Genomic DNA, 25,939 nt, shown 5'->3' on the forward strand with positions numbered 1-25,939 from the left:
TACCATGGCAATTGTGTTTGGTCTCAGGTCTTCTCCATATGTCTGTCCCAAGCATAATTTTGCTTATATCATGCCAATACCCAACAGGACAGCTCCTGTTATCAGTAGCAGGTGAGGCAGTATTAAACAGTGCTTTAATTCATAAGGCCAGCTTCCTTGTTGACTGCACCATCTGTTTTGATGTCAGGGTCAAGCCAAGCCTGAACCCCATGGAGGCAAATCTATGACTGTTTGACTTTTTCTAGTTATTGTTTCTTGTTTCTTCACCAGCTAACTGTTACAGTAATAATCCTCTGTGATTAATATTTCCTTTCTGTTTGCACAATCCTGGAAAAAAACCTTTTTGTTTGCCAAGAAAAATAACTTAATGGCACTCAAAGCGAAAAATAGGCCCAGCTCAGAAAACAATAGTTTTGCTGAATTCTTGGAGAAACTGTGATTGTGCTTGAATTAAATACAGGTTTTCCTAATAGTTTCTGTGAAAATACATGTAATTTCTTAACAGGATGTATAATTGTTTTCTTTAAATATCCCGAATTTCTGACTCAGTCAAATATTGCCATTGTTTTCCATCCTTACTTACTGTATACACACAAGTGAAAATTATTTTCAGCGAAGTTGTCTAATGTTTCTGTGGAAATGGCAAAAAAGCAGTCTATTCTAGCCTGTCTGAGAATGTCTTACCGTGTCAAGGGATTTCAGTCCCCTGTCCATGAAATGTGGCCGCTCTAAATTGTGGGGCATTGGGGGCTAGCAAAGGTTTTGCAAGGGTGTGTGTGTTCGTGTGTCTCTCTCTTAGTGTGCGTCTCTGTGTGTCGCTCTCTCCCTCTCTCTGTGTGTGTGTTCTGGGGGGAATGTGCCCTTTACAAGGCCCACACCCCAACCACATGTGAAGCAAACACACACACAGAGAGAGAGAGAGAGAGAGAGAGAGAGAGAGAGAGAGAGAGAGAGATAGAGAGATTCTGCCAAGGACCAGCACATTAGTCATTTTAGCTGTTTTCTGTGAGGAGTAAGTCTAAACTTCTCTCTCTCTCACGCTCTCTCACTCTTTTCTGTGAAACACATTGTGTTGCATTCCATGTCTGAAATGTGCTGTATAAATAAAGCTTGATTTGATTTAATTTGAAGAGAAAGCTAAGTACGTACTGTATATAGACACTCTAGTCATTTGTAGCAAAGCGAATGCACACACATGCTGGTATGTTTTGTAGTGGCCAGATGTGGGGAGGATGTGTTGCCACAGCAGAGAAGAGGGTCTTTGTCCAATCCCCACAATTCAGCTTAAGCGTGTTATCTTGCGCAAGCCAGGCCATTTGACATTTGGGGGGGGCTTGTTTACTTAGAACACATCATGGAAATAGGAGGTCCTTTGCATGGTGTTATTTCAAGCTGAAAATAACACCTTAAACGGTTTAACACCATACAAGCCTCCAGCGATTATCCTGCGAGGGAGCCTGGAATCTCTTAAAATGCATTGGTATAATTAAAATGTAAATGAAGAATGTATTTTTTATTTTTCCTTTATTTAACTAGGAGAGTCAGTTAAGAACACATTCTTATTTTCAATGACGGCCTAGGAACAGTGGGTTAACTGACTTGTTCAGGGGCAGAACAACAGATTTTTACCTTATCAGCTCTGGGATTTGATCTAGCAAACTTTTGGTTGAATGTCCATTCCAAATTATGAATATGGGTTTTAATTCAAACTCGACCAATGACTATCAGTGGTGTCTTTGTGTTTGAGCAGTTTTAAGTCCTGTGCCACTTGTTACGGATACAGGTATCCTGTGTGTGTTTGTTTTCTCTCCTTCTGCCCTAGTCACAGGTGGCACTCATCTGTCGCCAATCAGTCACCACTGAAGACACACCTGCTCCTTTTCCCTTACCGAATCACATTCCCTTTCCCTTGGTTTAAAAACCCAGTCAGTTGTTTCCTAAACTCTCTCTCTTTCTGGATTGATACATCTCTCTTTTGTTGTTGCGCCTAGATCTCATTTTGTCCGTTATCTTGTGAGTATGTATGACTGTTAGTTTTTTGGGTGGGAAAAGGGTATATGAAGCCAAGTCGCCCATGGGCATACATTACCCGTAGAAGAACTCTGTGTAAGTACCCTAGTTAGAACTGGGTGGACCACCCACTGTATTTTATTGGTTAGGTAGCTAACTGTTCTTGAAGCAGGTAAGACTAGATTAGGTTAAAAAATATATATTTATTAGTTCTTTCCTTTGGTCCAGCTCAGTCCCCCCCCTCCCCATTACCGTGTATTTGAAATAAACCTTATGTGTTTGACGGTAGATTTAGGTTGTCTGTGAATTTCTTTTAGTTCTCACTGTTCCTTTTCACGGTTATGATTTGCATGAGATATGTTACGGGTCTTGTTTCCATCCCCCCTGGACTGCAGGGCCAAAGGAGTTCGTAACTCCACTCTGTCATATGTGGAGCTACGGTTTTACTGAGCCACAAAGGTAAAGGGAGGAAGTGGGGCGGCGGTGGCTGCTTATTGGAACGCCTCGAGTACCACATGTGGTACACTCTGGAGCCCTGGTCGTTTAAGCTAACGGCTAAGCAGCTGATGGAACATCCATAAGAGCTTGGATAACACCCATGTATACAGTATGATGACGACAGCTGCAGGGTTTGGAAGATGTAAGCAGGATTCCGTGACTTGGCGTTCCTTTGGGAAAAGTTGTAATTAGCTTTTTGAGGCATTTATCTGCTGCTAGTTTATTGAAAACTTTTGGGTGAATTAAAAGCGCTCGGCATGAAACCAATTTAGCATCTATTTTAGGATTCTATCAGTGGGATGGTGTCCGTTTTTTGCTTGATGTGACATAGATGACAAGCACTTGAAATAAATGTTAATGAAGCCAACAATAGCGCTTGAGGTGAAAACGTACCACAGGGTCGTATATTATTCAGACCTTAGTGGAATTTCATCTCCCATTCCTTATTTCCCATAGGCTCTCTCCCTTTCCCTGTTTCTCTCCTCCAGGTCATATGGATTATCCTTGAAGCGATTCCATTCCTTTGTACCCGCCTGCTCTAGCCAGGCTCTTAGGAATCCATCATCGCAGATGAGTGTGTACATGACTGGGCCCTCATTTTAAACATTTTCCTCTCAAGCCCCGGCTCTCTCCATGCTTGAAATGGCCCTGATCTTTAATAGTGCTGTTAGTGGCATGGAGAAAAGTTCCATATTAGCAGAAGGGGTGTTGGTTGCTGGGCGCAATGCAGAGAAGGATTATGGGTACTTTATCCCTTCAAAAAGCAGCCTCCAGTCAGCGAAAACACAGCTCTCTTGGATTCCACAGGAGAAAAATATTCATGACTTGGACCACGAATTAGGGAGTGCCTGCAACGCGTACAATTTAATGTTAAGGTGTGATCTCTGGTAGAGTTAAAAAATATTGAATCCCTTCAGAAGAACTAATTAAAAAGAGCCTGTATATGAGGCTGTATAAAGGAGTCTCTGTGAGAGGTCTGACGAGGATTGTTTTTGTAGCCTGTTAGTTTGTACTAGTGTCTCAGAGCATGGCTCTTGTCTGGGGAGCCATCAGAGATGTGAGAGCATTTCAGTGTTTCAAGTCCACCTCAGAGCAGTTTAAATGAGAGCATATGCTTTACCCCCCTCTGTGCCCATCTCTGTAATAACTGTTTCCTTGTGAAGAAAGCACCAATATATTTACCATTTGTATAGCAACAGGTTGTGTACAAACCCACAAGTATTCATTTCACTGATCTTTCTGAACACCAAGCTGTACTTCTGGCTGTGACCAATGTTCCCTCTAAGCTAGCCCCGAGATTGCTGCACGTAAATATTAGCTCACAGAGAGAATCAAGAGATTGCACTTCACTCAACTTTCTAGAGCACCAAGCGGTTGATCGGGATCGACTAGTCAATCTCTAAGGCATTCCTAGTCGATCGCTAAACATTTCTGTAAAAAAATGATAAAGCCTTTTTTTGTGTCTCAGACGGTACTGTAGGTGCACCCGATTCAGGATTCTGCTGCCCTGTGTGCCAGATAGGCGAACTGTTTGAACCATTTAATGTGTGAGGGTACAAATCGAGATGACTGTCTGCAGTAATGTAGCAGGCATAAAAGAAAGCTTGATACTGTGAGATTTCAGAATGTTTAAAACCATGACTAGAGAGACTGTCAACAAATACAACAAAGAGCTGCTGTTTTTATGAGTGAGTTTAAGTTCTTACTCAGAGCTGTCAACACTTTGTATTCAACACTTTTATAAGCCATAAAATGCTCATTCTTCCTATTTCCTTTCAGCTTCACAGAAAGCACTGCAGCAGTAACTAATGAGTAGGAAAGTGATTCTATAGGCTTGCATTCTTATTATTAGTGGGTCTTTTTTCATATCAATCAAATCTATTTTTAATGCCCTTTTTACATCAGCCGATGTCAAAGTGCTGTACAGAAACCCAGCCTAAAACCCCAAACAGCAAGCAATGCCGATGTAGAAGCACGGTGGCTAGGAAAAATGTCAAGATGTTCAAACGTACATAGATGACCAGCAGGATCACATAATAATAATCACAGTGGTTGTAGAGGGTGCAACAGGTCAGCACCTCAGTAGTAAATGTCAGTTGGCTTTTCATAGCCGATCATTCAGAGTTAGAGACGGCAGGTGCAGTAGAGAGAGAGTCCAAAACAGCAGGTCTGGGACAAGGTAGCACGTCCGGTGATCAGGTTAGGGTTCCATAGCCACAAGCAGCATGACCAGGTGTACTGGGGACATCAAGGAGTCCATCAGGCCAGGTAGTCCTGAAGCATGGTCCTAGGGCTCAGGTCCTCTAAGAGAAAAAGAGAGCGCGTAAGAGGGAGCATACTAAAATTCACACAGGACACCAGATAAGACAGGAGAAATACTGCAGATATAAAAGACTGATCCTAGCCCCCCGACACAAACTATTGCAGCATAAATACTGGAGGCTGAGACGGGAGGGGTCGGGAGACACACTGGCCCCGTCCAACGATACCCCCGGGCAGGGCCAAACTTTGCCAAAGCACAGCCCCCACACCACTAGAGTGATATCGTCAACCACCAACCTACTACCCTGAGACAAGGCCGGGTATATCCCACGATGATCTTCCCCATGGCACGAACCCGAGGGGGGCACCATCCCGGACAGGAAGATCACGTCAATGACTCAACCCACTCAAGTGAAGCACCCCTCCTAGGGACGGCATGGAAGAGCACCAGTAAGCCAGTGACTCGGCCCCCGTAATAGGGTTAGAGGCAGAGAATCCCAGTGGAGAGAGGGGAACCGGCCAGGCAGAGACAGCAAGGGCGGTTCGTTGCTCCAGTGCCTTTCCGTTCACATTTACACCCCTGGGCCAGACTACACTCACTCATAGGACCTACTGAAGAGCTGAGTCTTCAATAAAAACTTTAAGGTCGAGACCAAGTCTGCATCTCTCACATGGATAGGCAGACCATTCCATAAAAATTGAGCTCTATAGGAGAAAGCCCTGCCTTCAGCTGTTTGCTTGGAAATTCTAGGGACAGTAAAGAGGCCTGTGTCTTGTGACTGTAGCATACGTGTAGGTATGTACGGCAGGACCAAATCGACCAAATGCTTTGTAGGTTAGCAGGTAAACCTACAGTAATATCGAGGAATATTTCACTTTCTCTGTTCACAGGAGTAACAACATGTGCATGAGGCAGAAATATGCTGTTTGGCTCGAGTTTCATCATCAGCTGGAAAACTGTGTCCCTTGTTGGTCAGTGTCAGTGGAGGAAAGGGAGAGCGGAGGAATGTTGAGAGGCGGACCGTCAGTCTGCTGCTCTCTCCTTCTGCTGAGACTGACCATCAGATGCAGGCACCATCAGCCCAGTAAAATAAAAAGCAAATTGTTTAAATGTACGCTCACTCAGCTGTGCTTTACAAGTAATATAACAACGGATCTATTACCTGTATGATCATATAGGCTACCTCAAATTTTGAAATATGATTTTTTTTAAATGTCCTGAACAACATTGCATTGGCAAAGCCAATGTGCAGTGATAATGGATTGGGCCTATAGCTTACTGAGTGGTAGATCTTGGGTTGCATTTTGACTCGTAGTGATCTTGACTCGGTTGGTGACCACTGTTCTAGAGTTTTCCCTGTTAACACTATTGACGTTTCTCTTTACTGTGGTAATTGTGATTGAATCAATGCAATATTATCCCATTTTAATGCAACATACCAAAACTAACTATGAAAGAGATTTTTGTTTTAGGCAGAACACATCGGAGTAGGATTCTATTGTATTGACATGCACTACTCAGCCAGTACTCTACACAGACCCGTGCGGCATAAACAATCAGCGCTGCAGTAGGCCTATATGCAAATAGACCATAGACCATCTGTGTCATTTACTTTGAACTGGACTGTGCTTACAGCATGAGTAGATGCGCTTGTTTTGAGATCAAAGCGAGAGCTTCATGTAGCCACGTCTGCACATCTTGTTCATATCCTTTGCTAGTAAGTGAGTTATTAGCCCAGTTATATATCATTTATAGTCAGCAATAGGGGATTGATTGCTTCCAACAGGAGCACAAAATGTATACATTTCTAGACATCTTTAAAAAGTGAGTCAGGTTTTTTGTCTTAAAGTGTTGTATTTTAAGACAGGCTTAAATAAGCTAAGTAGCCAATAGGCAGAGGGTAGCATAATTTGTCTGATTCTCTGTAATAATGGCATGGAAATAATAATGCATTTTATTTTGTGAAGTAATTTATTGCATCAAACAACACCACATTTCCAGTCACCTCCTTCACTGAATGACAAGTGGATAAACAGGTTATAATGTCAAGCCCTGCATGTTTCAAAAGTCTCATGTAATGTAGGCCTACATTGAACACCACACATTGGATGCTACTGTAGGCTGAATGATAGAACAGCTACTGTATTTCCATGTTGAAATGTTATGGCTACATTATGATCAAACAGCCACAGTAGCCTACAAGGCCACTGTTAAAACTGTAACTTAAAGCGGTTACAGCCTCAGTGTTAACAGTAAACGCGTGCTGGAAGATGCACAGAATTGTCATAACGTTCAAGTTTGTGCTCAGCAGACCTGAAATATGCTCAGTGCCAAACATTTTTTGAGGAAACTTTGGTTGTGACCTCTGACTATTTCAGCGTTTTCCATCATTTGAATGTGTCCCCAGCTCAACTGTGTGTCATCAGTTGCTTCTGATGCATTTCACACATATTAGTCATACCATGGAGCTAAGCCAAATTCATTGCACCTGGTTATCCGGGAGGCATTTCTCTATGTCCCAGCCCATTGTTCTCTGAGTAATTCTCCCTGTCCGCTCCCTCTGTTTTCTCCTCCTGCCAAGACTGCAAGATACAACTTTAGTATAGAGTGACTGTGCTGAGAGATGAATGCTGCAGTCCTCTCTCTCTGTCTGGATCTTGTGTGGATCAGCTGGTAACTCCTATGCAATTTGAAACTCTGTATGCCCTACAACTGTTATATTCTACTTCACATGTTTGCACAGTTGCCTTGATTTACCGTCAGCATGAGATAGGTCTTGTTTTCCCATTATGCAGATGGAAGTATGGAAGTGCATTTCTGAGACAGCAGATGTTCACACAAAGCATGCAGCACACACACATAAGCACCCACATACTGTTCACACTCACACACACATGCACTCTTATTACAAAGGACAAATACACATAGAACTCTAAAGGAGTTAGTTCTGCGTCCTCCACTTTCCCACTGCTTTTCCCTAGAGCTACGGTGAGATTCAAGCTCATTGTGGCCAGAATCTGTTGACCATGGCGAACAGAGTGGACTTATTAAACACAAGACATTGGGCCTTCTCTTCTCTTTTCCCTCTCTTCTTTTTCCTCCCCTGATCTCTACAGTTGTGAGAGCCAGAGGTCAGGAGCTTTAGCGGTGCTGAGGCCCCAGCCAAGCCAAAGTGCTGAATGGGACGTGGAGCTTGACTTTGGGCAATGTGAAAGATCTGGGGCCTGCGTCCCACTCGCTGCTCTATAATAAGACTGTACCATTCTGCGGGAGGTGGATTTACTGGAGCACAACTCCCCCTAGGGCATTTTCATAGAAATTGGTTCCTCTACTATAGTCGCCCCAGCTCTCCCTCACGCTCTCTGTCCCTCTGTCTCTCTGTCTCTCTCTAAGCCTATGCTGCTGCCAGGACCCCTTTTGTTCATTATAATACATTTCTTTAGCTCTTTTCTGTGCTTGGGTAAAAACTGAGCCCTGTCAAAAAATGTCAATTTTCAGCCATGTTGATCCCAGTCCAGAGAGTAGAGGAAATGAGAGAAGAGGAGGGGGAGAGAGGGGGGTGTCTCGTCAGAGCCAGAAGTTATTAACATAGTTACCTTATCGCGAAACACCCCTTTGACTCACAGCTCTCAGCTAAAATGGCCTCCTTAACATACAATTTCCCAGGGCCCTATGGAATGTCAAGAAGACGTGAACACATAGAGGCCTCGTGATTAGACCTGGGATCAAATACATGTGTATTTGAGTATCTGGTATTTAAAATACCTTTTGTGTATTTCAGTATTTTCAAATACACAGCCCAAAACAAGTATTTGTATTTGAATGGTTATTTGTAAAAAAAATAAAAAATAATAGTCTGCCAAATTGTATTTCAAATACACTGACAAAATACACTCATGCATTTAATCCAGGAATTTGAAAACAGTATTTGAAATAAGTATTTTACAATACTGTAACATACTTTCCAATTGTATTTCCAACTACATAAAAATATTCAACCACCCCACTGGGCACAGACATCCATTCAACATCTATTGCACTTTGGTTTAACTTAATTTCATTGAATGACGTGGAAACAACATTGATTCAACCAGTGTGTGCCAAGTGGGATTTGTCTTTTCAAGTAAAATATTTCTGAAAGGTTACTTTGAATGTACTGTATTTGAGATATTTGATATCTGCTCGTGATGTTTTGACAATTTTGCTGTGCCTGACAGTAGATAATGTCTCAGACTATTTACTGTGTCTCCGGTATTCATAGTAATTCAACTATTTTTTTTTACTTCTGTTGTCAGCATGCTGCCCACCAGTTCTAGTTTGTATGGAAATGACAAAGTCAAGAATTATTATACTGAGTTAGGGGTTCAGCTAAACTCTTTTTCTCTTTCAAAGGTAGCAACAGCCAAAGTAGCCAGTATGCTAGCAGAGCATAAATGCTCCAAAGCCCCAGGCATGGATAATATTCCTGCAAGGTTTCTTAGAAATTCTGCCGAGGAAATTGCTCCTTGTATTACACATCGTTAATCTCTCTCTTGAACAATGCATCTTTCCCATGGAAACAAGCTAAAGTTATACCTCTCTATGAGAAGGAGGGATAAAGTCTGACCATAGGAATTATAGGCCTGTATCTATCCTCAGTATAACATCAAAGATCCTTAGTCCACATACTCACATAGGCAAGAGCTGCTTTCAGGAACTCAGCTGGCTGCCTGTTGATGCTAGGGTATCCCAGATTAAAGTCTGATTTACACTAGTATTTATGGTTCTGCGTCCAGATATCTGACTGATTACTTTCTGCATGTTAGGGATGCACACAACCACAGCACCAGATCAGGTGTTGCTAATGTGTGCTTATACAGGTTCAGGATTAATGCTGGGAAAGGTACTTACTTGTATACTGTAGCCTCAGAGCAGAATGAGTTGCCTTAACAATAAAGTACCAAACTGTTTGTCTTCTGTGCCCATATGAATGTACCCTGCGATGTAAGGTTTTATGTTTTATTACCTCAGTGCCATACTGGGTTCGATCTTACCTAGCCATCTTGTCTCAAGAGGACCACAATGGAAATAAGTCCCAGACTTTATTGTGTGTTATCCTCCATGATTTTACTAATGTGAATGTATGGCTTTTTCAAGATTTATGTGCTATTTTTATTTTTATTTATTTTTTATTTATTTTTTAAACGGCTGAAATAACAAACTACAAGTAAGCTGAAATATCCCACTATATTAGACATTTTTTTTAACCTTTATTTAACTAGGCAAGTCAGTTAAGAAGAAATTCTTATTTTCAATGATGGCCTAGGAACAGTGGGTTAACTGCTGTTCAGGGGCAGAACGACAGATTGTACCTTGTCAGCTTGGGGGTTTGAACTTGCAACCTTCCGGTTACTAGTCCAATGCTCTAACCACTAGGCTACCCTGCCGCCCCAGACTTTAATGTCAAGGGCATAAACTAAAGACTACCTGAGGTTCCTATACAAAGTCACCCTGGTATGCCGCATACTGGGTATCTCACAGATGATGGTTTCCATCGGTCCAAACCGCCACAGCTGTGAACACTGTGAATGAAGCCAATCCCAAAAATCTGAGAACAATTCGACTTCAAGGTAGACTTATTTTGGACCCCAGAGCACAAAATCCCCTCTCCAAGACCATAAACTGAGGATGTAAAAGCTGATTGTAGTGTTACTATAAAGGCATAGTATTGTTTGTCATGTTGTTGGCTGAAATGAGATCATTTCATATATGGTAAATCCATTGACCGATGATAAAGTGAAGCCTAATTCCAAACCCATGCAGTCTGTATTGGCTCAGTGTGCTTGTTGGAAGGTCGTTGAGAGATGGCTAAAGGAGTGGGCGATATACAGCACAGTTAATTGCACATACAACACACAACCTTGATAATTGGTCATACTCATATCGCTCCCATGCAAAACTCTCTCTCTCTCCCCGACTCCCCAGCCTGTGAGTCCCCTGGCGAAGGGAGGAAGTAGGGAGGTGAGGTGAGCTTACTAGCTGTTATCAGGCCCAGCACACCGAGCAGGGGGTTCAGTTCCGTGGTGACAAGTGTGAGGGCACTGACTAGACAGCACGGCTTGAACAGGCCTTGGCCAGCAGCATGCACTGGGCTCCCAACGGACCATCACCGGGCCCTAACACTCAACGGTCACTCACTCTCTCTCTCACTCTCTCTCACACACACACACACACACACACACACACACACACACACACACACACACACACACACACACACACACACACACACACACACACACACACACACACACACACACACACACACTCCAGCCAACCTCCTCCTTCCTCCTCCTCCTCAAAGTGATTAGGAGCTATGCTGAGAGGATGCCCACAGTCCTCTGTGCTGGCTGGATCATTCTCTCCTAGGCTCCCCTCCATGACTTCCATCCAAGTAAAATCTGCGGGGTGCCCACAAGATGAATGGCTCTGCAAATGCTGCATTAAAAAGTCATGAATGGGGATACCTTCAGTGGAGTTGGGAGCTTCTTGGCTTGAAATAGGTGGCCATTTTTCTGATGAGTAATGATTTCAGCAGAGCAGGGGAGAGCGAGAGCAGTAGGAGGACCTCAGTAATGTGCCCTGTCACCGGGGCTGTATTGAGCAGACTGAGGGCCCTGCTGTACTGTAATATGGCCTCCTTTCCTGTGGTGCTGGGTGCCAGTCAGAGAGGGCGTCTGGAGTTGGGTCAACGTGGTGACTCAGATGGATGTGAGTGATTGGTGTGGAGCCCAGGGTTATTGCATCAGGGAAATGTGAAAGTCAAATAAAGTTTTAGAGCTGCACACAAAGTTCACAGAGTAATGGTCATCATTATGAGTCATTCAACCGCTTATGAATAACGGGTTTGCAGGTATGATACCTCCCTCCATGTACCAAATCAAATATATTTGCCATAGTTGTCGACTACAACTTTACCATGAAATGCTTGCTTATCAGCCTATCCCAACGAGGCAGAGTAAAAAAAAAAAACACAACATTAAAATAGAAACACGGGGAGTAAAATGCATGAGAATGGAGTACCAGTATCAGATCAATGTGGAGCTACACACAGGGAGTACCAGTATCAGATCAATGTGGAGCTACACACAGGAAGTACCAGTATCAGATCAATGTGGAGCTACACACAGGGAGTACCAGTATCAGATCAATGTGGAGCTACACACAGGGAGTACCAGTATCAGATCAATGTGGAGCTACATACAGGGAGTACCAGTATCAGATCAATGTGGAGCTACACACAGGAAGTACCAGTATCAGATCAATGTGGAGCTACACACAGGGAGTACCAGTATCAGATCAATGTGGAGCTACACACAGGGAGTACCAGTATCAGATCAATGTGGAGCTACACACAGGAAGTACCAGTATCAGATCAATGTGGAGCTACACACAGGGAGTACCAGTATCAGATCAATGTGGAGCTACACACAGGGAGTACCAGTATCAGATCAATGTGGAGCTACATACAGGGAGTACCAGTATCAGATCAATGTGGAGCTACACACAGGAAGTACCAGTATCAGATCAATGTGGAGCTACACACAGGGAGTACCAGTATCAGATCAATGTGGAGCTACACACAGGGAGTACCAGTATCATATCAATGTGGAGCTACACACAGGGAGTACCAGTATCAGATCAATGTGGAGCTACACACAGGGAGTACCCGTATCAGATCAATGTGGAGCTCCACACAGGGAGTACCCGTATCAGATCAATGTGTAGAGGTATCAGGTATTTCAGGTAGATATGTACATGAAGGCAGGGTAAAAGTGACAGAACTTTTAAGATGTCGCCCTCTTTACCACATCCCTACACCAAGTCATCTATTTTATGAGGCAGACGAGCGATCATTCTCATTGACTCTGACCGCTCTTACGTGTGCTGTTCCTGAGAGGCTGGCCACTGTATAAGAAGAAATGTGCCTCCGGCTGATGCATTGACAACATGTGATCGAGGGTGATAGGGCACAAAGGCATTCTTTCAATGAGTCGCTGTCTGTTTAATCTCTCAAGCCCCGATATACCCAGGGCCAGCCCACAGGAAATACAGTGTTTGTATACCACATTGTATATTTAGTGATTTATTGAACCACTCAGCACCTAATCAGCGACACACCACTGAGTAATAAAAACGAGTATATTTACATGACCAGGACATACTGCAGCCGAACAAGCGTTTGATAACTTTATTTAGAGCACTTTGAAGCCAGGCTCTTAGCTGGCTCTCTGCAGTGGCTAAATGAAATGCTGAAGCACCAAAAATATCTAGCGCATTTTAACGAGTAAGCCAGAGGCGTCATGGGGGCTGTGGAGCATATGCATTGTTTTCCCTGTGCTGGGTCTACCAGTGGAAGGGAGTTGTATGTCTCCTTGATCACCCAACGGCCCCCACGAGCTCCATCCCTCTTTAAATCCCCCTGACACCTCTGTCTAATTCCCCTCAACCCAGCGGGGCTGTCCAGCATCCTCCAATAAATTAACCCTGCGACCCCCACTGCATAGCATGCCCTGACAGTCTGGCCACTGGCCAGTGTCCAAGCCACAAGCCCCACATACACAGCTGACGGAGCCTAGTGCAACTCAGACCCTGTCGTACAGCAAACAACCTGACAGCTAGGTGAGCTTGGGAGAAATTGACTCTAGTTATAGTCTTTGTCTCATTGTGGTTTAGATAGTTTTGTTTGTTTGATTCTATCTCTATTATGTGTTATGTCCTAGTAATTCTGATGGGGTTTCCTATCTCACTAGGTTTTTTACTCCAGATATTTTCTGCCTGTGGCTGCTGTCTGGTGGTGTATCTGGTTCTAGTTGTCTGACAGTGTCTTTGTTCTCTCTCTCTCTCTCTCTCTCTCTCTCTCTCTCTCTCTCTCTCTCTCTCTCTCTCGCGCTCTCTCTCTCTCTCTCTCTCTCTCTCGCTCTCTCTCCAGTGCTGCTGAGCCTGCTGACGGCCGGCGCCCAGACAGAAATGAAGAGAGTCGTCGGAGACAACACCACCCTGCCGTGCCACCATCAGTTCTGGCAATCCAATGTGCAGTTGCTTGACATCGAGTGGCTACTGCAGAAGCCCAACTCCAAGCAGAGAGTGGTGAGGAAGCTGCTCTCTCTCTCTTGCCTCTTTCATTGTCATTTTCTCTCCTTCTTTCCTTCTTTCTCTCTCTTCTCTCTCCTTTTCTATACCCCCCCTTTCACCCTCAATCTCTTTGTTGCAACCAATCTGATTTATTTTAATAGCTTTTTCAAAGGCACACTAATACAACACAATGTTCCTCCAATTTGTTTTCTTCCCATCTCAGCCCTTTTCTACTTCCTACAGTCTACTCTTACTCTTGCACAGTTTGTTACGTTACAGCCTTATTCTAAAATGGATTAAAACGTTTTTTCCCCTCATCAATCTACACACAATAACTCATAATGACAAAGCGAAAAAAAGGTTTTAAGAAATGTAAAAAATGTAAAAAATACATTTCACATTTACATAAGTGTTCAGACCCTTTACTCAGTACTTTGTTGAAGCACCTTTGGCAGCGATTACAGCCTCAAGTCTTCTTGGGTATGACACTGCAAGCTTGGCACACCTGTATTTGGGAAGTTTCTCCCATTATTCTCTGCAGATCCTCTCAAGCTCTGTCAGGAAGGATGGGGAGCGTTGCTGCACAAGTATTTTCAGGTCTCTCCGGAGATGTTCGATCGGGTTCAAGTACAGGCTTTGTTTAGGCCGCTCAAGGACATTCAGAGACTTGTCCCAAAGTCACTCCTGAGTTGTCTTAGCTCTGTTCTTAGGGTCATTGTACTGTTGGAAGGTGAACCTTCACCCCAGTATGAGGTCCTTAGTGCTCTAGAGCATGTTTTCATCAAGGATCTCTCTGTACTTTGCTCCGTTCATCTTTCACTCCATCCTGACTAGTCTCCCAGTCCCTGCTGCTGAAAAAAATCCCCATGCTGCCACCACCATGCTTCACCGTAGGGATGGTATAGGCCAGCGAATAAGCGGTGCCTGGTTTTCTCCAGATGTGACACTTGGCATTCAGGCCAAAGAGTTCAATCTTGGTTTCATCAGACGAGAGAATCTTGTTTCGCATGGTCTGAGTGTCCTTTAGGTGCCTTTTGGCAAACTCCAAGCGGGCTGTCATGTGCCTTTTACAGAGGAGTGGCTTCCATCTGGCCACTCTACCATAAAGGCCTGATTGGTGGAGTGTTGCAGAGATGGTTGTCATTCTGGAAGGTTCTGCCATCTCCACAGAGGAACTCTGGAGCTCTGTTAGAGTGACCATCAGGTTCTTGGTCACATCCCTGACCAAGGTCCTTCTCTCCCGATTGCTCAGTTTGGCCAGGCAGACAGCTCTATGAAGAGCCTTGGTGGTTCCAAACGTCTTCCATTTCAGAATGATGGAGGCCACTGTGTTCTTGGGGACCTTCATTGCTACGTAAATTTTTTGGTACCCTTCCCCAGATCTGTGCCTAGAAACAAACCTGTCTCCGAGCTCTACGGACAATTCCTTCGACCTCATGGCTTGATTTTTGCTCTGACATGCACTATCAACTGTGGGACCTTATATAGACAGGTGTGTGCCTTTCCAAATCATGTCCAATCAATTTAATTGACCTCAGGTGGACTCCAGTCAAGTTGTAGAAATATCTCAAGGACGATCAATGGAAACAGCATGCACCTGAGCTCAATTTCGAGGCTCATAGCAAAGGGTCTGAATACTGAAGTAAATACGTTTTTTACATTTTATTTTTTATAAATGTGTATGTATATTGTTTGTAGATTGATGAGGATTTTTTTTAATTTAAAACATTTTAGAATAAGGCTGTAATGTAACAAAATGTTGAAAAAGTGAAGGGGTCTGAATACATTCCGAATATACTGTAGGCTTTTTCAGATTCCTTGAAGTGAAACGATATCGACTGAGATACAGTAGTAAACAAATTACTGTGGCTGAAAGTCCTCCTGAGACACAGTTACTAAATAAAGCCTGTACATTAGACCAGAGAAGCCTGTACATCACAACAGCTGTGAAAATAGTATACCTAGACATTCCAGTCCCTGAGATATGAATTAGACAACATCAATACTGCCAGCTCTTAGTATAATATAAAATCAAATCAAATCAAATTTACTTATATAGCCCTTCGTACATCAGCTGATATCTCAAAGTGCTGTACAGAAACCCAGCCTAAAACCCCAAACAGCAAGCAATGCAGGTGTAGAAGCACGGTGGCTAGGAAAAACTCCCTAGAAAGGCCAAAACCTAGGAAGAAACCTAGAGAGGAACCAGGCTATGTGGGGTGGCCAGTCCTCTTCTGGCTGTGCCGGGTGGAGATTATAACAGAACATGGCCAAGATGTTCAAATGTTCATAAATGACCAGCATGGTCGAATAATAATAAGGCAGAACAGTTGAAACTGGAGCAGCAGCACGGTCAGGTGGACTGGGGACAGCAAGGAGTCATCATGTCAGGTAGTCCTGGGGCATGGTCCTAGGGCTCAGGTCCTCCGAGAGAGAGAAAGAAAGAGAGAAGGAGAGAATTAGAGAACGCACACTTAGATTCGCACAGGACACCGAATAGGACAGGAGAAGTACTCCAGATATAACAAACTGACCCTAGCCCCCGACACATAAACTACTGCAGCATAAATACTGGAGGCTGAGACAGGAGGGGTCAGGAGACACTGTGGCCCCATCCGAGGACACCCCCGGACAGGGCCAAACAGGAAGGATATAACCCCACCCACTTTGCCAACGCACAGCACCCACACCACTAGAGGGATATCTTCAACCACCAACTTACCATCCTGAGACAAGGCCGAGTATAGCCCACCATAATAAAAATGGATCCATCCTATCACCCACCTTTTATCATCTACCCAAGTCTAAAAACAGTCCTAATGTAATTACTTGTCTTCTAGCTCTCAGAAGATGTTAAAGTTTCAGTTTCTGTTTTGATTTAGTACATTTCATTAAGAAAAAACTAACATCTGATAACAGTAATACCGTGAAATCTCAACAGGCCTTATCAGATGAAAGAGATTTCTAATTTATTTGAAAGTCATTCATTTACACACTGATCTGTTGATTAGCAATGAGAGATTTGGTTCCACAAGGGAAGGGAGGAGGGAGAGAAGGGAGAAGGGAGGAGGGAGAGAAGGGAGGAGGGAGAGAAGGGAGGAGGGGAGAAGGGAGGAGGGAGAGAAGGGAAGAAAGGGGAAAACAAATGTCTTTGATACCTCTGAAGAGGCTGGCACATTGCATTGAATATTTAACGAGGAGATAACATTGAAGGCACCATTCATTAAAATGAAACGTCTGAACATTTTATTAGAAACGAGACTGTGCCTGTAGCGGAATTAATAAATCATTATTTTATTTCAGCTGGAAGGTCGTGTTGAAATGGAAAAGAGCAGCTTGTCAACATTTAGCCTCTGTGGCCGAGTGTACAGGCTACATGTGTCAGGAGCACAGAGGGGAGAGAAATCCCGAGCAAGGGCAGGGTTCACTGGCGCTGACCTGGGGATGCGTATGCTAATGGTGCTACACACCCATTGGCCCATCCTTAGGCCGTCCACAGACAAGGGGAACATTGAGAACTCTGATGTTGGATGCTGTATTGAATTCAATTGCACATTAGACAGACCACTCATTCCACGTCTCATAAACATATGTTCAGAGCCACAAGCACAAACACATACACACCTGCAAATACTGTACACTCCGCATCCAAATTGGATGAACACAGCAGGAGTGTGCCCATAGGCAAATGCACAGTAACGTGTGTGTGTGTGTGTGTGTGTGTGTGTGTGTGTGTGTGTGTGTGTGTGTGTGTGTGTGTGTGTGTGTGTGTGTGTGTGTGTGTGTGTGTGTGTGTGTGTAAATGGGCAGACGTCACCTGCGAGCGCAGCAGGTAAACCCAGCTCCGATGGCACTGATGTGCTGTGGCACCAGCGTTTAGCAGTCCCCATCTGCAGGCTCTCACTTGCCCTGAGTAATAGGCTGCTGTGACAGCTGTGTTTGATGCCGTTGTGTGTGTGTGTTTTTACAAGGTAGAGAGAGTGAAAGACAAATAGAGGGTACATGTCTGTACTGTATGTGTATGTGTCTTTATGAGCAAGCAGTGTCCATGCATGTCTAAATCCACATACAGAGCTGATGCCTTTACATATCTCTCTGCATACAGCTCTCTGTGTGTCTCATTGTCTCTCTCCCCAACCCAGATCATCACGTTTTTCGGGGGCCAGGTTTACACCAACGAGGTGACCAGCGGGACCAGTCGTCTGTCTTTCGCTGGGGACTACCTGAAAGGAGACGCCTCCCTGCTCCTCAGTGACTTACAGCTGACCGACTCTGGGGAGTACTACTGCAAGGTCAAGATGGGGGGAAAGTACCACTGGAGCCAAGTCAACCTCATAGTGCTGGGTGAGTCTGCTCTCCAGCTCTGTCTCTCACACACGCTAATCAATAGAGAATTAGCAGGCACATTTCCTCTCTCATGCTGACTGATCTAATGATTCAATTTGATTCAGATGGAGTGATTCGATTTAGATTTTTTTGTTTGGCCTTGTTTCTTGAGATGTATGGTTGCTGAGGCACATAGAAGTAACATAATCTAATATATGTCAAAAAATGGCTGGCATTGGGAATTGACCTCTTGTCAGCTTGAAACAGATGATGCAGAATTTAGTTGTTAAACATTAGGAATTATTTTGCTACCATGATATGAAAATACGTTTTCTGTCATCAAATATACTGCAGACAAGCTCTTTATGATGATTTAATATTTGTTATCTGTTTATAATTATTAAACACCATACAGAGTTCTGAGCCGTCATTCAGCTTTCAGAACTATTATGACAAAGCCAGTTGGGCTGCTTTAGAGGGGCAAAAACCCCATTGTTGTTTTATTAGTTCTGTTTAGTTTTTTCATTGTCCCAATACACAGAGGTTTGGTGGATCTGTGGTAAATGGCTTAGTTTTCACTGGCTCTGTGGTAAATGGCTTAGTTTTCACTGGCTCTGTGGTAAATGGCTTAGTTTTCACTGGCTCTGTGGTAAATGGCTTAGTTTTCACTGGCTCTGTGGTAAATGGCTTAGTTTTCACTGGCTCTGTGGTAAATGGCTTAGTTTTCACTGGCTCTGTGGTAAATGTGTCTCTGCATATCGTTGAATAAACAAACAGCTTTGAAGGACAGACAGGCAAGTGGAGAGCAGCAATACCACAACGTAGTCCAACGGGAGAAGTGAGATCATTCTCCCATGCAATTTATTAAAACATCATGGGAGATTAGTTAAACCGGTGGTTATTGGTACTTTAATGGAACAGTCTCTTAATCCTTTTTTCCTTTTCTCCCTCTCCTCCATAATGACATTTCATTGAGTTAGCATCTAGATTTTTTACTAATTGCCCTCAGCTTTGCAGTGACACTTTTGATTTTGAGAGATGAACATTTGCATTTTTCTCTTGCAGTCCCGACGTTAAGATAATGGGTTGGCAGAGGAGCTGGTGGCTGGCTGGGTCTGGGCCCCTGTGTCAGTGTGTGTCCTCGCTCTGCCTGCTCCGGCTGCAGATAGATTGGTCTAACTGGCCCTGACAGAGCTGTGAGATGTACTGCAGAATCCCCGGCCCTCTCCTCAGCCCCTTCATTATATCTCTTACTGAGCGTGGGAGCAGCATGTTCACCATGCCAGTTAGACTGGGAGGGAAGGGATGGAGGGGAGGGATGGAAGGAGGAAGGGGTGGAGGGATGGGTTAAGGGATGGATGGAGAGTTATAAGGAGGACTGGAGCAGCTGCTGTGAAGCAGCCATAGAGCTAGAGAAGGGCTGGCCATATAGTGATCCCCAGGCCACAGGAACTCAGGAGCACAGCACTCTCTCCTGACCTGTCTCTGTCTGCAGGCTTTCAAAACCAACTCACAGTCACTTATTGATCTAGGTTTGGGGCCTGTAACACAACTTGTAATCACAGCATTGGCTTCCATGAAAAACAAACAGGCTACTGTTACACTCAAGTATTATTTCCTGTTTACACATGCTGCTACAGTATTATAATGTTATTTGTAGTGTTTTATAACTACTGTTCTGTTGTTTCTACAGTGAAGCCCTCTAAGCCACGATGCTGGATGGACGGCAGGCTGCTGGAGGGCAGTGATGTTAAACTGAGCTGCAAATCCAGTGACGGCTCAGACCCTATCAAATACAATTGGGAGAGGGTGCTGGATAAGGGAAAGAGTGTTGGGAACCTCCCCCTACTGGCACTGAGAGGTAAGTAGATTGCATCCATGTGCATGTGAAACACAGGTCCCCTAAAGAGGACATTACATAGTATGTGATATTTTGATGATAGTATTTCCCAGAATACATTTTTATCCCCAAACACTTAAATTCCAGTCTGCCTCCGAAACACCAAAATGTAATGGAGATTCATTATAGCACAAAAAATTCCTGATAGCGGCAATTCAGCCAGTGTTCCCCAACTGGCAGCCTAATTTGTTCCCGTGGCTGATTTTATTTGGACATAAAAGACTGTAAAATCACCAGCAAATCAGCTCTGAATGATTTTAATTTTGAAAATCTGTTCAAAAGTACTCCCACGCATAATAGAGAGATATATGTGATTGTATACAACTGTAAGCAAGGTTTGAAATTATTATGTTTTATGCATTTATGCATTCTACAAATTATTACAAATTATGACCCGGTGACCATCCACTCAAGAAGAAAATCAGCCCGTGGCTGAATCTATTTGATAATCCCTATCCTAGACGCATCTACCCCTTTGAGGCACAAAACACACTTTCATTGCGTTTCAGTTTTACCACCTATTCTCCCCACTCAACTCGCATTAGTGATGACACGTGCCCATGCCGAAAGCCTAGAAATTAATGACCTCCATGATACAACATCTGTTCAGTCTAATTCGTTTTCATTGGGCGATACAACGCACCGTCGTGGCCCATTATTTATGGGTGGTGGTGAAAGGTAATATCACATGGCTGTCATGACAGGGATGTCTAAGGGACTCTTAGCCACGTAAATCTCCATCATTGTCTCAGACAAACTCTTTAAACTCCCCCTAAATTCCCCCAGGGTCTACGAGCCCGGTGGTCTTCAATCACCAGAGTCACTCTGAGCATGAGTACACCCAATCTCTCTGAGGCCAAGATCAACATTTGCAAGTTCCTCTCCTCTTGCTCCATCCCACAGAGTGTGATACCTCAGAGCTGACACGCTATTGCAGACAGGAATGGTTAGCCCAAAACAGACCTGAGTCTGTTCTAACTAGGCTCAACACTCATCAATACAATTTAATACAGCCTCAATACAAATACAGCCTCACATTGCATTTGTCTTGCTGCTGATCTGTACTAGATTATCATAGAATGGAGTGGATCAGAGCTGAGTAGACTTTGATATGAAGTACAGTACTTCACTGCAAGGATTTATTACATGCTGTTAATCAAATTGCTCTTCAAGATCATGCTAACTGTAGAAGTGCTTGAAACCATTGTAGTGGACATACATGTACAAACTGCACCATAGACCCCGGTCCTATCAGCTTTCCCAAGTTGAGCAGGTTGTTAAATCACAGTCTATCTATCTCTCCTACAGATCTGAAGAATCCAGAGATCGTCACCCTGCGGAACCTGACGAAGGACAGTACAGGTGTCTATAAGTGCACTGCCAGCAATGATGTTGGCGAGGAGAACTGCATCATTGAGGTCACCATGCAGTGTGAGTAGAGAGAGCTGCTCTCCGGCTCCGCACCACACCATGCTATGATGGTGATGGATGACTGTAGTTTCCAACAGCACCTGGACATTGTTTTTTCCTCGCTCCACTCCCCTGCGCCTCAGTAACACAACACTGGGGACTGTACCGTTAAAACAGTGGCCATTGGTCATCGACTTCGCTCAAACAGTAATGTTTCAATGTCACGGTAATAGATTTCCAGAAAGGCACAGGAATTTTAAGGTCACAACAGGGTGAAATGTTGGGGACATGATTTACAAGTTAACACAGCAACAGAAATGGTTTGATAGCATTTTGTTAGATTCATAGCTTTGTAGGGAACACATAATACACACAACACCAGCAAAATCTATCATCCACAAATTCAAAGGATTTACCTATCGGGACTAAATCATTATTTTTAAAGGGATTGTTTACGTGAGAAGCATCAATATTTGCGTGTGGATACTGTATGTACAGGTGCATGTATGGTAGTTTTCCGCTGCCCTTCCGAGGTCAAAAATGTGTGATGATCCACAGATGTTCGAGGGATGGGTGTGCTGGCAGGTGCCTTGGTGGGCGTCTCCTTTGGTGTTCTCCTCATCATCCTAATCATCTGGCTCGTCTTCCGCAAGAAGGAGAAGAAGAAGTATGAGGAGGAGGAGACTCCCAATGAGATCAGGTCAGTCATTTTCTTCTTCTTCCTGCATCTCTTTATCTTCTGTCCCTCTTTCACTCTTTTTCTGTCTAACTTTTTAAATACTGAAGCGTGTATGTGCACTTGCGTGTGTGTCTGTAATAAATCTCTCATTGTCAAGCGTAGTATTTATTGGTTTCTGAGAGCGATCCTTTTCACACCTCTCTGCTCCCGTGCCCAGAGCTTCTCTCCTCTCCAGAGCAGCCATAAGCAGGCAGCAGGGCCTAAGTGCGGATTGAGGCCGTGTTTGACTCCCAGAGCGAGATTTACAGTAAACTGGGGCCTCCAGGCTGCTAATGGCGCAGCTTGTTACAGCAGAAGAGACAACAATTCACTGCTTGGAGGCTGTGTAGCTGCTTATTTGCTGGTGTTTAGATAAATAATGCAGACTACGGGGAGGTGTTTCCTTTTTACATGTCATGTTTAACCACTGAGCGGGTGGGATGGGATGGGGCAGATTTCTGAAGTGGGGTCGGTGACCGTGGTGCCAGTGTAATGTAGTGGATTAAGACCTAGACGAGTTGGACAATTTTTATTTAGACACTTGTGTCAGACCCAGATGATAATGCAGCAAGTGCAGTGGAGCGTCACCAAACCCTTTTCTCTGATTGTGTAAGATCTTTTTCTCCACTGGCTCTCCTCAGAAAGGCCGTAGAGTTTGTCTAAGTTTATGTTTGTCTCTGTGTGCATGCTTGGGGTCATGACTGGCCAAATCTAAGTAGCTCTTGTTTGTTTTTGTTTTTGTGTATCTGTGCAGGGAGGATGCAGAGGCTCCCAAGGCCAAGCTGGTGAAGCCCAACTCTCTGTCCTCGTCCCGCTCTGGCAGCTCCCGCTCCGGGGCCTCCTCAACACAGTCCATGGTGCACAACACCGCCCCCCACGGGCACCGCCCTCGGCCCCCAGTGATAGCTGCCCTTAAGGAGAATGGACAGCCCCCTGACTTCCCCCAGTCCCCCCCAGCATACACAACGGTGGTACCCCCCAACAAGACCCCTGAGCCCCCTGGCACCCCGAAATTCAACATCAACTCCAGGAAACAGATCTCTGGGCCCACTCCCCCCACTCTCATGGTCCCTGCCCAGACCAAGGCCTTTCAAACTGTGTAGGATGGAGAAGAAAGTCTATCCTGGCTATGTTGATGTGTAAAACCCACCCCTTCCAAGACACAAACTCTTCCGTTAAACAACGAAATGCAAGTAGTAAAAGGATGTAATTAAAATAATCAATAATATAAACCCCAAAACTTTTAATGAATGCATACTTTAAAAGGGAAAATAAGAAATGCTTGCCCCCTACTGAATAAAAAACAACAAAAACAAAAAAACTGAGACAGAACACATTTTTGTTTGTCTCGTGGCTAAATAACTTATTTTTACACTTTTCTTTCTACTTTGAAGTCATGGGAAGCAATGAGCGAGCACAGCGCTGTGTGCTGTGAGGTGTAAGAAAAACCCAGAGTGTAGCTTTTATTTATCAAATCAAAAGGACAGGAAGAGTGCAGAGAAAAAGGAAGAAAGAAGGAATGGGTTGAGAAAAGAGATCCAAAGTGGAGACACGCAGCTGACGACATGACGGAGGGATGAGGGCATGAAATACTGAGAGAGAACCACGCCTCTTTATTTTGGCCTAGTGGTGTCTCTGACTCATCCAACCACACCACTCCCAACAGGCAGACACACCCCCACTACAACCACACACCCCTGGCTTTCTGACAGAGAGCATGCTGTGTGCCCTGTGAGGAGAGAAACCGCTAGATCAACCCTCCAGAACACAGGCGGCCGATGGCACCTTATTTGGAGAGGACGGGCTCATAGTAATGGCTGGAATGAAATACATGGAATTGTATCGAACACGTCAAACACATGGTTTCATTGTGTGATGCTATTAAATGCACTCCATTCCAGCCATTATTATGAGCCATCCTCCCCTCAGCAGCCTCCTGTGCTCCAGACTCTGATGCTTTACGAACTCCATGACGACATCTGAGACACATCATGTTCTATGGTCCTGACCCCATTCAGAGAACAGCTCATTTGCTTTTCTCAATAGGAGAAACTTTAGCCACATTCATAGGATGTAGCACTGACATGGTAGTCAGAGTTCTGATGAAACTTTTATTTTTCTCACCACATCCTCTCTCAGCTCTGTGGATTGGCAATTCCAGTCCTCGGGGTCTAGAGTGCTGTCACATTGTTCCCCAATCCCTATCAAACACAGCTGATTAAACTAATTGAATTCTAAACTGAACATCATGATTAGTTGATAATTGGAGTCAGGTGTGTTAGCTGGGGCTGGGGCAAAAGTGTGACACCAATCAGGCCCCTGAGGACTGGCGTTACCATCCCATATTGTAAGGAAACTCCTCCCCAAATTAGCATATGGATGAATTGGGTGTTAATGTACAGTAAATAGAGACACATGACTGAATATACTGAATAAAAAAAATAACTTTAAGACAAAGGAGGTTTAATATCTATTATATTTCAGGTTGTGAAGGGTGACAGACAGCTGTGTCTCAGCCTGAGGAAGTGCCACCAATCCCCAGGATGGGTCATCATTACTTTATTTACTCATTTATTTACCTCCACTGTTTTGCAATGTTACGGAAACCAAAACCTGTCAAAAAGTCAGTGAATGTGTGTTGAACAAAGATGGTCACTACGATTATGTTCTATGCTTTGTAAGGTACTGAATAGAAGGAAGTAAAACATAGTTAGAGAGACACAAATGACATTGAAGTTAATCCCCGAAATACTGTGGATGATTGAATAGAGGAAGGAGTATGATTCTAGGGACTATTGTACAGTGTGCATGGTTCCACCCCTGGTAGGTACTCTCCTTGGATCCACAACAACAGAGTGCCACTCGATTACTGTCTGATTGTTTTGATAGTTTCTCTGTACATTCTCTGTACATTGGCCAAGCTTTGGCATCAGCCATCCCCTTTGTTGTACATCTGTCTGCCCCTGTGCAGTTTGAATGAAGTAGGCTATTTAGTGTGCCTTTGCAATCCCTATCCCTGTTGATGGTTTATTTTTCTGTCCTTATCATGAATGCACATGTGGTTTGAGTTATGTGTTGATCCAGCTTTGGGAATCTACTGCCAAAACACAGTGAGACAGGGGCATTAACCAAACCTATGGGATTATATGTATCTGATCAGAGTCCATCTGCGCTCTTTTAAGGTCCTTACTACTGAAAAGGGTCTGTTGCAGGTGCGTAGGAGTCAAAGTAACAATACTGGACGAGATAGAGACCTGCACCTTGTCGAAAAAATAATAGATCCAAAATTTAGGCTTGAATGCAAAATCAAGATGTTTATTGAAACATCATGGTGTCCAAAGAATATAGCATAGTGCATAAATAAAATGTGAAAACAAAACACAAAAGTTTCTTCCTCAGGCCATCAGTGGACATTTTCAGCACACACCTGGTTTCTATTTCAATGATACTTGCATGTCACATGGGCAAGAAAATACATCAGAAAATCTATAAAGTAGTACGTAGTACAATAGAATGCATGATCTAGATTATATACAATTGCGGACAGAGAGAAATCATAAATTATTACTTATAGATGTACAATGTGAACATTTCCTCAAAATAAATAACACAGGATTGTAAGAGTAGGAAGCTAGAGACACCACTAGCTAGGGGTATCGTACACAAATAGTTGCAGAAAACACTTCAATAACAATTATTC

The 25,939-nt window shown here is 43.9% G+C and overlaps 1 protein-coding gene across 1 annotated transcript in view; it reads left to right on the top strand.

Moving 5' to 3' along the window:
* The window catches only part of LOC109909202 (CXADR-like membrane protein), a 91,237-nt gene extending 65,612 nt beyond the window's left edge, over positions 1–25,625 (top strand). The window contains exons 2-7 of the mRNA XM_020508238.2: positions 13,743–13,900; positions 18,028–18,229; positions 19,905–20,072; positions 21,420–21,542; positions 22,080–22,221; positions 22,994–25,625. Of these exons, the coding sequence (XP_020363827.1) occupies positions 13,743–13,900; positions 18,028–18,229; positions 19,905–20,072; positions 21,420–21,542; positions 22,080–22,221; positions 22,994–23,342 (1,142 nt within the window). The 3' untranslated portion in view covers positions 23,343–25,625. The remainder of the gene's footprint in view (positions 1–13,742; positions 13,901–18,027; positions 18,230–19,904; positions 20,073–21,419; positions 21,543–22,079; positions 22,222–22,993) is intronic.
* The last annotated feature ends 314 nt before the right edge of the window (positions 25,626–25,939 follow it).

The sequence above is a fragment of the Oncorhynchus kisutch genome, linkage group LG18 (assembly GCF_002021735.2).
Source record: "Oncorhynchus kisutch isolate 150728-3 linkage group LG18, Okis_V2, whole genome shotgun sequence".
NCBI lineage: Eukaryota > Metazoa > Chordata > Actinopteri > Salmoniformes > Salmonidae > Oncorhynchus > Oncorhynchus kisutch.